Source organism: Varanus komodoensis, unplaced genomic scaffold, assembly GCF_004798865.1.
Source record: "Varanus komodoensis strain SLA01 unplaced genomic scaffold, ASM479886v1 scaffold70, whole genome shotgun sequence".
Classification (NCBI taxonomy): Eukaryota; Metazoa; Chordata; class Lepidosauria; order Squamata; family Varanidae; genus Varanus; species Varanus komodoensis.
The window spans coordinates 316,133-328,951 of NW_025336348.1; the positions used below are offsets into that span (position 1 = coordinate 316,133).

The following is a 12,819-nucleotide window of genomic DNA, read 5'->3' on the forward strand; positions in this document are numbered from 1 at the left end:
ACACACACACACACACACGGAGGGAGGGAGGGCCTACATCTTATTCTTTCTGTTTGTTCGGCCATCATGATGCCATATAATTATACCTGGCTTCCAGGCAATGTCACAAAGCCAGTTCAGAGTGAGCTTGTTGCCATCACTCTGATATGATTTAGCAATGCTGCCACACAGCCAATCACATCTGACTGTGTTGATTTCAAGAAGACAGTTCAGAGGGAAGGAAGCACTGGCAACATACTCAATAACTGCCAGTGAGGCAGCCAGGATATTTTCACTTATATTTGCAGTTCCCCCGAACAGTTCAGACAAGGTGCGCATGTTTCATGGAAGGAAATACTCCCAGGCTGTCCCTCCTGCATTTTGGCTCAGCATTGTTCTGGGGTGCTCAGATCAAATTTGATTACACAAGGTGTAATGTGAAAGTTTTCACTACATTATTTCATTGATAACTCCAGTTATCACTGGAGAACTGAATGCAAAAAACTGCTATTGTTCAAAAACAGATGAACAAGCATTGCTTCTGCAAGGAAATTATCCTAAAGTGGGAGCCAAGCTTCAGAGGAGTTAAACTGATCCTATTTTGGCCACTGCAAATGGTATTATAACCAAAGGTGACATAATTCAGACTAAAGCTAAAACGAGCACAAATATTCCAAACGTAATTATCACCTACTGCCCATTTCAAACAGTGAGCACAATATGTTATATCTCAAAATTGCATTCACATTCTCAATGTAAAGATGTTATCTCATTTTGAAACATAAGTGCTTCCAAATAAGTTGGCATCTGAACTGATTTTTACATGCATCACAGATGAAATCTGGTAAGCCATCAACTGAAAAAGACTTTAAGTCACTAAGTTCACTTTCAACATACCAACCATCAAATCTGGAAAAACAGTGCATGTGGAAAGCAAGCATCACTGGAAAACAAGTAAAGAATATTAAAGCTTTCACATTGGATTAATTGGTTAGAGTGAACCAATTTTTAAGACTAAAGAGACATCCCCAGTTAATTGGTCAACACAGTAACACACAATGTTAATTATTTTTAAATGTACTTATAAAATTGGAGATAAGCATTTTCTCTTCACTTTCACAATGGGGTACCTACTGCACCATATTAGTGCCTTCTAAAAACTAAGGAAGAATGTTTTTTCCTGTTGCAACCATTCTTAATTCACATGCTAATTTATGCAGATTTAATCCATCTGAGACTCCCAGCTAATTCCAGGAGGAGCTAAAGCCCTCTTGCTCGGTTGATCTGGAGGCCCTTTCAAAATACAAGTACTTGCCTCACAAAAATATGAACAGGAAGCTTGTTTGGAATGGTATTACTATATTCTTAGTTAAGAGGGCAATCCAGTAACGTTACCCATAACCTTCTGAACCCTGCAGCCATAGGATTACACCCTCATCAAATCAGTTTTAGGACATTAAATCTGCATATAAATAAAATAGTGGTTTTGCTAGGAAAAAACACACTTTCTTTGTAATTATATATAAGGGTGACAGTCAATAAATATTCTGTGAATACTCAGCAAATATGTGGGTATCCAGAGAGTATGTGGAGGATTTTTAGTATCACAATCCATCAAGGGGAAACTGGGGGAGAATTGCGGAGAGCTTTTTCTGCCCTTATGCCTAGCTTGACACCGTATGGTTCGTAGAAGTAAGCCCTTCGCACTCTTTGATCCTTCGTTCATGTGAGCAGTTGGGTTACTTGGTGTAGTTGTGTCTCTGGTGTGAACAATTCTGCTAATAACTTCTTCAGCACAAGCTTCCCTGAAATGAATGGTAAGGTGTGGATGGGAGATGAACAAAGGTCCTTCAACTGGAATGGCACAGGTAACACCACTGGCAGCTTTTGCCCAACTGATAACTCCCCCATGTCTTTCAATAGGAAGCCACCCACCTTGGCCTAGAGCTTTTCGGTGTACCTACACAGTGAAAAGGCTACAGCCCAAAACCAAAACGGCAAGCACTGCAAATTTTGGAGGGTGAAGAGTCCAGTGATGCTAGGGTGAAGCAAAGAGCAGGCTCAACATTAGGACAGCTGGATCAAAGCCAGCCTTAATTCCAAAGTGAGTTTGCACAGATGAAGCTGCTGCATGCTGCATCAGGCCATGGGCCCTTCTAATCCAATATTACCTGCTCGGGCTGGAAGCAGCTCCCTGGTGTCTCCAGTTGGGAGGTCTTTCCCAACCACCACCTAAGACTCAATTTCTCTGGAGGTATTAAGGACAATCCGCTTGCCAAACGTGTACTCCATCAATGAGGCCATGGCCCTTCTGAAAGGCTGAATGGCCCAAGTGGATTGCATGGCCTGCTTGGTGAGCCCTGGGATGTAGTGGGATGTAGTGTGACTTCGAAAAGAAATTGGAGCACGTAACCTGCAGTCATCTCAAACGTGGTTCAAGCTAGGAGCTACAGAAACTAAGGCCAGCAGCCACACTCCTATCGAGCAGCCTGATCCTTGTTTATCCTTGAGCAAACAGTTTACACGTGGACATCGTGAGACCAGCTCAGAATTGTGCCCAGGTCCATCTTGCAGGATCATACGGGGCTGACTTTATGACCAGGAAGCCATCTTGACTACTCAAGAGCAACCGTACTTCATAGAAAATATTGGGCAACTGTTTCATAAAAAATAAGTATTTTGCTACAAAACATTCACATTTCTTTAAAAAAAAATCCCCAGTTTGTGCTACAAGGACTGCAAAATGCTGCTACCGAAAGAAGTTATTGGTTATTTAAAAATAAAGAGAGAGAATTGGCACTGTTCCACCATTAGTTCAACGCTTCTTGACGGAAACTGGATGGATGGCTACAGGCACCTTTCGAGATCCAGTGTTGGCAACAAACCACTGAAAGAAAGAACTGTATTCCCAATCGTATGGGTATCAGTCTTAAATCTGAACAACATGAAGTATTCAGCACTATCACTGAAAGCCCTTTGCAACCTTACCCCTCTTGAAACCTTTTAATATTCTTGAATTACAACCTTGGCAATGCACAGTCAAACTTCATTTTGCTGAATAACATCCACCAAGGACTTGACGGGACTGCGCACGAACGGACTCTTAATTCTTCTTTTCATTTCCAGGTTGATGACATTATTTATTATTGTGACAGGCCATGCAAATCTGATAAAAATTGGGTTTGGGTTGTTTTCCTTCCCTTTTTTCAGTTTGTGCTTGTTGTAGAATTCAGAACAGGCTTCCTCAGATCTTCCTCAAAGTTCTCAGTCTGCGGAATAAAATACAGATTCTTCGCAATGTTCTAGCTGCATCCGTAGTACTCCCCTTTTGTGGAGAAACCAAAGCTGCAAGAATTCCTCTGGCATGGCATGGAAGCCTGAGTCAGGCAATACATTATCATAGTAATGATGACTGATAAACTTCCCATGCAAGTCTATTGAAAAAGGCCAGAAGCCATAAATCGTCACTTCTTCACACAAGCCCAGGGCCGCACTGACCAGGAAGAGGCCTGTGGAAAGCCGCTTTCCATGAATTCCTTTGCCCTTCCAGAACTTTCCGGTGCTGCGCAGGAAATTTGGGTTGGCAAAGATCACCCTTTGCCTGGCGCCAACATCGGCTAAGGTGTAGTAGACCCGGAGAGAAGGCTCCGTCCCCGTTTTCATGGAGAAGGCCGGCATATAAATGTAGCTCTGGTTGTAGACTTTAACACTCTCCACAAACGCTTTCCGGGACCAGAGAAGGTTCTGGAACCTGTTCAAACATGGAGGCGGTGGGGAGGAAAGAATGAGAAATTAATGCCTTACCATCAGTTCAAAACGTGGTTAGAAAAGATCTTGCAAATACTAACAGGAAAGGCTTTTGGAAACTGAAGGAAATTCTGCGAACCGCACAAAACTAGGATTAAAAATGTGTTACCTGAAATGTGAAACCTAGTTTAACAAAGATTTGCACACAGTTGGGGCTGTGACTGAAATCTTGTTGGGATTCGGGATTCTGTTTTCCAGGTTCCTTCCCCCTATGGACACCAAACTCTGCTGTGCCCCTCATTTTATTGATTTACTCTCTAATTATCTTATGTTTGCCTGACCTCTTTAAGTAAAGAAGGAAAGCCAAACTTACATTAAAAACCTGTATCTTTTTATGGCTAACTGGAATAGCACTAATCATTTTAATCTCATTTCTAACTTTCTGCTAACTTTGTGGCTGTTAAAAGAGCATATTTCTTTATTCACTCATATTTCCTTATATTGCCTTTATTGTGAGCTGCCTAGGGATGCCACTGGTGGAATAGGCAGCATGTAAACATTTTAAACAATCAAACAAAGAAACAGGTATAAAAGGTTCGGGCAGTAATACATTTTCTTATAGACTACCACGGATTCTTAACCTGTCTCATCAGCCGATCTGACAGTGCGGCAGGTGACTCTTGAGGAATTCAGCAAAGAATGAAGCCTCTGGAAGTGTCCACAAGCCAATAAAACCAAAAGAACTCCCTGCAGAAGGGGCGGCATTTGTCATTCTCGTGCACAAAGTGCCATGAAGCCATTTTTCAAAGGACATCCAAAAAAACAATGGTCAAAAGAGCAGGAAGCTAAGAGGGAATCAAAGTAAGGGTCATAAAAGGCTGAAAGTCATCGGCTCTACAGTCATAGGCAGAAACTGCCAGAATGAGTGATTAACCTCCTTTTCTGCTTGTTAAAGATCATGAAGGTAAGATGATAAGATGCCCTCCGTGTCTGGAAGCCCCTGGGATAAATCCAAGCGGGGTGTGGGGTGCAGGAAAGATGGGGTGCTCCCCCCATCCTCCCACCTTGCCAATTTCACTATAAGGCATTTTAGTCCATCCAGTGAGGACGCTTGGGGGCAACTCATATCCTGCCGACTGCAGTTCATCCATAGCACCAGTCTACTGCAGCAGTCCCATCTCTCCCCCTCTGAGGTTATTTTTCCAACTTTGGAAGGTGACTAGTATGGTTCTTCCGGCACCTGACGGGAGGAAGCACAGGGCTGGATCTGCCCCTGAGCTGAGACGTGAGGGTCTGATTTGCCTTATGCCAAGGGATGCTCTCCCAGGGACCACACGGCAGCCTTTCAAGTAGCTTAATTGTTACAATGAGAACAGAGGCTGCACACAAATGGAAATCTCTGGAGGTCCAGCAAGAGGCGCATCATTTATGGTCCACAAAGTACACAGCTCAAAGGCCTAATCTCATGGAAATACAGAAACAGAGCATCAGAAGGGGTCTCCCAGGCCATCTAGTCTGACCCCCGGCTCCAGCCGGCTCCGCTCACGACATGCCTATTATGTGCATGTCCAGCCTGTCCTTGAACACCCTCACTGATGGGGCTTCAGCCATCTCCTTTGGAAGCCCATTCCATACCCTAAGGGTCCTAACCATCAGAAAGTATTTCCTGGCATCCACACTAAATCTAGGTTCCCTGAGCTTTGCTCCATTGGAATGCATCCTGCCCAAATCCGCAGGGGAAAACAGGTCTCAACCCACCTCTGCATGACACCCCCTCACATATCTATATGTCAGCAACGTATCCCCCCCTCCCCCACAGAGTCTCCTCTTCTCCAGGATGAAAAGACCCAGTTCCCTCAGTCTCGCCTCAAATGGCTTTCCCTGCAATTCGGCCACCTTCCTTGTGGCCCAACGCTGCACTGACTCTGACCTGGTGGCCTTCCTGTAATGAGGGGCCCAGAACTGAGCACAATACTCCAGTTGCGGGCGCACCAGAGTCGTGTAGAGTGGCAGTAACACCTCTCTCAATCTAGAAGCCACACTTCTGGCTATGCAACCAAGGGTGGCGTTCGCCCTCTTGACCACTACGTTACACCGCTGACTCATATTTAGCCTACAGTCAACCAGTACCCCAAGATCCCTTTCACAAGTGCCGCTCTCCAGCCACTTGTCCCCTAATCTATACTTATAACAATATGTATGGAGTTCAGAAACAAAACCAGCCATCATGAGAAGGAGGAAGTGAGGAGGAAGAAATGGAGAAGTGTTATGAGTGGTAAGGAGGGCATTGTAAGGTCTAGGAACACTTTGGAAGAAACGCTCTTAACCAAGTCTACCACTTATATTGAGATGCAGTACTTCACTTACACAAAGAATTGATGCTTCCATCATGAGGCACCGTTTGTGCTGGACTGGGAACATGTCCTTCAAATGTCACCTCCAAGGAAGGCTTGGATGGTGGCAACAAGAAGGGCCTTCTCTGTGGTCGCCCCAAATGACCTCCCCACGGGTACCAATTTTAGTATTTTTGGTCCCAGGTTGGGACCACCAACTCCATTTACCAACATCAAACAGCACATGGGGAGGGGGGGGGGGTATTGCCAGTTGTTTTTTAGCAGGCCAAGCAGACTGAGCTTCTTTCAGTTATTAAAATATGGTTTTAAAATTATATGTTTTATGCTTACATTGTTGTTTCATGATGCATTTTATAGTATTTGTTAACTGTCATTCACTTCCCAGAGTTTCCATTATTAGATGCACAGAAATGAATGAAAAACAAACGAACAGACGACCGAACGCACTTAACCTGACACCAAAAAGGATTGCCAAGTCAGAATCAGCTGCATTTCTCAGAGGAGGGTCTCCCAGAGGCTGCACCAGAGCTGGCTGGATCAACATTTGGCAACTCTGCGGATGAGAAACCATGGCCAGGCATTCTCCATTTTCTCACTTCCCCCCCTTAGTGTTAACTGATTTTCTCAAGGGAATGCAAACACGATTTAATCTGTTTATCCACCCACCTCTCTGCTTCTCGCTTTCTCAGTTGCTCTGCCTGGGGTTATTATCACAGAACCTTTATTTGCTACAGAGACGACGCACATAGCGTTGCCGTACGTGGGTTTGATTTCTGCTTGTTTTGTCTAGCAGGAGGAACTTTCCCCCCAGAACCACCTCTTCAGCATTCTAACTTGCCTCCGTTCCTTGGCTTCGTTAGTCACAGCAACACGATTTCTACCCACTCACTGCACTACACAGTAGAGACAATGAAGTCAATTCTGTCGTACCTCAGCAGAACGTACATCTTCTGGCAGAGGCCCATTTCCCCCCATCAAATTTCTAGAAAGGTGATAACAGCAGTACAAACAAAAACATAGAAAATAGCAAGAAAAATGGTAATGAAAACAATTCCTAGAAGAACAGTACAAATAACATCGTACACATATCAAATCTCTTTTAAAAATCTTTGAATAGCTCGGTGATAGGCTGTGTCTGGATTTGGACAATGCAATAAACCACATTCAAGGGTTATCATTGAATTGTGGGTTGTTGTTGAAATGTTGGTTACATTGTGGTCTGAGCACAGCCATGGTAATGAACAATGGTGAACAACCCACAATTCGTAACCCAACAACAAACCATGGTTTCTTTCCATGACTTGTTCATGGTTAACAAGTCATGGCTTGTTAGCGCAGCTCGGTTCACACAACATGACTGCTTATGCTCAACAACAACAACCTACAGTTCCACAATCCACACTCAACTCTTGCGTTTGGGCTATGCTATTTGAGCCCCATCTATGTTCTTGGTATGCAGAATGTCCCAAGTCCTGATCCTGCCTAAAGGCCAGAATGAGCTGAACTTGGTAAAGGCACAATGAGCAAAACCAGGAGATATTTCAGGTAAGTTTGGAGCAAGCAGAGGTAAATGGTAGATCCCCGGCTCCACAAAATGATGAAATGTTAATGAGAAGGTAGAACTGTTCCATTCTTATTTTAAAACCTTTGCATACATTCTCTGGTGAAGGGCCAGGATTGGAGTTCAAGACCAAGGAGCTGGCCAGCAAATATCTAGATACCTTAGATGAGGTATAGTTTTCAGGGCCAGATGACATATGCTCAGGTGTTGCTAAGGTAGTCTCAGAAGTTCATGTAGAAACCCTAGAGATGCCACAGAATTGAAGAAGGGCAAATGCTAGACCTGTTCTAGCCCAAACATATGATAACGGGGTCCGTTTTTAAGCTTCTTGATAACTGTGCAGTGACTACTAGGAGTCTGCCTACATTTGCCAAGAATAAATCCTGCCACACTAAATTTATATTTTTATTACACCAATTGGGACAATTTTATTGGAGGGAAACTAAGGTAGTGGTATAGAAAAAAAGGGCCAGGGATTAAATGCTTCCTTTTTGTGTTTCCTCTTTCACTGGCTTCCTTATAAAACCCTTTGCTGACCTGGACAAAGCTGAGCGTTGCCTCCTGATCTTCAGCACTCCACTTACAATGGTATCTTCTTTTCCCCTCTTTATAGTTCGGGAAGTGTCTACTCTTAACAAATCTTCTTTTTTCTCTTTATTTGCCATTTGCAGTATGCTGGTTCCGCAGAAAAGGCCAAATGGGCTGTGAAATGCCTGCCTGCATAGCAATGCATCAAGCTAGTATGTCAAAGGACTTGAGGGCCTGATAGGCCCCTTCTAACGCTACTTCTTCTTCTTCCCAGATGTGGGTCAAGCCTTTCCTTCTAAACTGGACCCTGTGGCAAGGTGCCATCAGAGGTGAGAGGCTGAATTAGATGGGCAGTGAGTGGAGAGGAGTCTACTCACTTTCAGATGACCCCTCCCTACGGGGTAGGGCACAAACATGCCCATAAGGAGAGTTTTGGGAAGTAAGCACCAGATTAGCTTCAACAGACTGCTTTGTTAAGCTCAGAGGCTCCTCTGGATGATTTGCATTTTGCAGAATCACAGAATACCGAGTTGGAAGGGGTCAGAACGCCATTGGGTCCAACCCACTGTTATTGCAGGAAACTAAGTTACACCATCCTGTTCAGATGACTGTCCAGTCACTGTTCAAGTGTATTTAGTGAAGGAGAGCCCACAACTTCCCCAGATATTAGGTTCCATTCTTTAGACACAATAAAGAGTATTCTTGCCAGGAAAAGGGCCTGAGGCTGTGATGTTAGGAGGAGGAAATGTGGCCCACAGCACAAATAAAATATACATAGGTCCCAATCCTGACAAGGCCTTTCACTCCCCACCTGCTCCTAAGGAACTGGTGGAGGCTGCCACCAGTGTAAAGGCTCACCATATTACTCACTTTTATACTGGGAATGCCAAGGGAGGTGTTAGGTAGCTGGACCTGTGGCAGTCACAAAAACCAGGTTTTCCGGTATATCAGAGATGTGGCTCTCCATGCAATATCGGCCTGACTTAGAACCCTCCTGAGATCTTCCAGACCAAGAAGAGGCTGTTCTGGATGACCAAAATTGCCTTGGAGCTCATAAGCACAACACAACCCACACCAGGGGATTTCCCCTCCTGCAGCATCGGTAGCTACAAAGAACTCCCAGGCAAGTTCCAGTGTGCATGTATTTTATCTGCATAATGGCTAGGGTCCCATGTGATTAAAATCTCCCATTCCCCTCAAAATCGTGCCATGCCTTCCTGTGGTTTGAATGTGTTGGGAAAGTCCAAATAAATCCTCAAATAAAGATACACTTTTGTGTGTCCTAAAATATGAAAACTGGCAACAGTGCCCTTATTCCCCTCCCCATCTGCAGGGTTTTTCTTCCTAGCCATTGGCAGCTGCAGTTCCTTTGCAATGGAAAAATACCAGGCCAGCTCACACTTTGTCTTAAGGAATTCTGTACTCTGGCTGCAAAAAAAAAAAAAAAAAAAAAAAAATCAGGACATTTTGGTTGTGTATAAATTCTGTAATAAATTTATAAATAAATAAATTTATACAATTCCATATAAATAAATTTATAGAATTCTGTTTAAATTGTATATATGAATTTATACAATTCCATATAAATAAATATTAGCCTGACTGCTGTGGCCCTTTTTATATTGCTTTCATAGATGTTTTAATTGGTTTTAATGTGTTTTATTTTGTTAATATGTTTTATGTATTGTAAGCCACTTAGGAAGGCTCCAGCAGTTATAGTTGGCCTACAAAAACCTGTACAAATAAATTTTAAACCTGCTGGATTTCCTGTTTTATTTGCTTTCTGCTTCTCAAGTTTTCAATGGATCATAATGTTTTTCCTGATTTCTATAATGATGTCTCAATGTTTCTGTATTGTTCCCCATTGTCCTTGCCCTCTCACCCATTCAGAATCTCACTGCTACCTTGAAACTGTGTACCTGACCCAGAACTTATAAAATTTTCTGTCTATGCTCATAGCCAGTTCGGTACACTGGCTACCCAGCAGGGCTGTTGTCTTTGTCAGAGACGGGTGCCTGCGTGTTCTGCCATTAAACCGCTGAGGTTTGAGCATGGCATCTTCCATGGAGCTCCAAGCACACGTTCTCCTAGTTCCGCGATTCTGAGATTTCCGGACAAATGTGAAGCTTTTTGCACTAGATCACCAAACAGAATCTTGCAACCAGTCAGCGGATGAGTCATTACTGAAAGCATGCTTCATTATGAGTCGAGGTTAAATTGGTCACACTGAGTCAGGCCTGATTATAGTATGAAGAGGGAAAATGACAGAGATGGAGGAGACAGAAAGGTGCTGGTCATTTATGTACTGTAGGAACTAGCCCGTGTTACTTTTTGAAAAGGGGAGACTTTGAGAGCAAAAGAGGAAAGGCAGATTTAAATCCAGGTCCACACACAAAGAGTTATCTCACTTTAAGCAAACCGTTGGAACTCCTTAGCACATGTCCCCAGCCAGACAATTTTTATTATTTATTATTATTATAACATTTCTATGCCGCCCCTTGCCGAAACCTCGGGGCGGCTTACAACACAATAAAATACATTGAAATACAATAGAACATAATAAATTACCATTAAATACAAAAATACAAAAAATACACTGAGTTACAAATATAAAATTAAAATTATCAGTATAAAATAAGTAAATAAATAATATAGGAGGAGAAAAGAGAAGGAAGAAGAAGTTGCCCTGGCCAGATCATACGTTTTAACAATTAAAATGATGTTTAAATAAAAAGGTCTTTACCTGGCGCCGAAAAACCAGCAACGACGGTGCCAGGCGGACCTCTTTGGGGAGTGAATTCCATAGGTTGGGCGCCACCGCAGAGAAAGCCCTCCTCCGAGTACTTACTCTCCTAATTTCTTTCATGGAGGGTTCCCGGAGAAGGGACTCTCCCGCAGATCTCAAAGGGCGGTCGGGCATATACAGACATAAGCGCTCCTTCAGGTAGCCAGGACCCAAGCCGTTTAGGGCTTTTGGCCCCACACACGACAAAAAGCAGTGAAAAAATGGATACGGTGGACTTGACTATTACTAATGCATTGAGCAGAATACTGCAAAGAAAAGGTATGTATTCCCCATGGCAGGATGCAAACATTTCAGATAGGTGGATATTCTCACAACATATTTGGGTATTTCCACATTAGCTTTTTAATTTTTTTAAACTTCACAGTCTTTTCAGATTTGTCACCTGCAAATAGCAACCTACAGAGGGGAAAAGGTAGGCCCAGTACTCTTTCTTTTGCTATTACGTGGCACAGAATATCGATTTGCCTGGCTTGCACTGCTTGAATGCAATACGAATTGAATGGCCATCCAGTCATCTTAAAACAGCAACATTTTGAACTGTTCTCCCATCGTATTTGTAAATGCTGATTCACCTATGCTGAGGGGAGTCAACATGCCTGGGAATTCAGTATCTGTTTCTATATCAACATCAAATGGATCATTCCTGTAAAAATGTCTGAGGCTGTAACATTTAGGAACTGATCTCACATAAGGTACTCTCTTCGCAAATTTATTTTATTTATTTATTTAAAACATTTCTATGCCGCCCCATCACAACAAAGCCTCGGGGCGGCTCACAACACATAAATACTAAAATTATACAATAAATAATACAATAAATAACACCTCCCCCAGTGCATTCTCGGCTTAAAAAAAACCTCGTTAATAAATAATTAACAGTTAAAATAAGTTTTAAATGAAAAGGTCTTAGCCTGGTGCCGAAAAACAAATAACGACGGCGCCAGGCGGACCTCTCTGGGGAGCGCATTCCATAGATTGGGTGCCACCGCAGAGAAAGCCCTCCTCTGGGTACTCACCCTCCTAATCTCATTCACAGAGGGTTCCCAGAGGAGGGCATCTGCTGCTGACCTCAAGGGGCGGGAGGGCATATATGGGTGCAAGGTTCCTTTAGCTAACCTAATCATGCAAGATTCCTCTAGGAACAGACAACCCAGTATGACGTGAACTGGAGTTACTCTGCCTTCAGAGATTGGAGTTCCTTGGAACTGAAAAACAGCAGAAAGGTTTACAAAGGCATGAAGAAGTGAGACCTCGTGGTGTTTTGGAAGCTGCTCTGAGAGAGTTCATGCAGACAGCAAGGATCATAACAAAGCTTCCCACATCAAGGGGAAGCTTCGCCCCTATCCGAAACTGGCCTGCAAGTAAGTAATGCAAAGGATCGTTAACTGCAGTCACAGATTCATTCATCGCAATGCCATTTCAGTTAGGGAATTTACCAGTTGCTATAACAACAGAACAAGGGAGGGAGGGAGGATTACTTATCTGCATTTATATTTCAAAGTTTAGAACATCTTCTAGGCACATATTGACAGATGAGAATTGGTTGTGTGTAATTAGTACAAGTCTTTGTTCTAACAACCACACATTCATAGGTTCATCCATCTTTTTTTCTTTTGCTGTTAAAACCAGTGCCATAATTAAGGTTAATCACATCCCATTTAAAATATTACATGCATTATTAACAAAAATCATTTTAGAAACACACTTCATTTTTAATGCACAGCAATCAATAGAAGGGAAGGGTTTGGGGCAGGAAGTAGGAAAACCAGGAACAGTCCATAGGTTTGTGGGAACAGATGCTGGTTATGATGCTGGTCAAACAGCGAAGAGCAAAGAGCAAAGCA

At 43.1% G+C, this 12,819-nt stretch overlaps 1 protein-coding gene across 1 annotated transcript in view; it reads right to left on the reverse strand.

Moving 5' to 3' along the window:
* Positions 1 to 3,195: 3,195 nt before the first annotated feature.
* ST8SIA1 (ST8 alpha-N-acetyl-neuraminide alpha-2,8-sialyltransferase 1) overlaps positions 3,196 to 12,819 on the reverse strand; it is a 78,077-nt gene continuing 68,453 nt past the window's right edge. Inside the window, exon 5 of the mRNA XM_044452161.1 lies at positions 3,196 to 3,730. Coding sequence (XP_044308096.1) covers positions 3,244 to 3,730 — 487 coding nt within the window. The 3' untranslated portion in view covers positions 3,196 to 3,243. The remainder of the gene's footprint in view (positions 3,731 to 12,819) is intronic.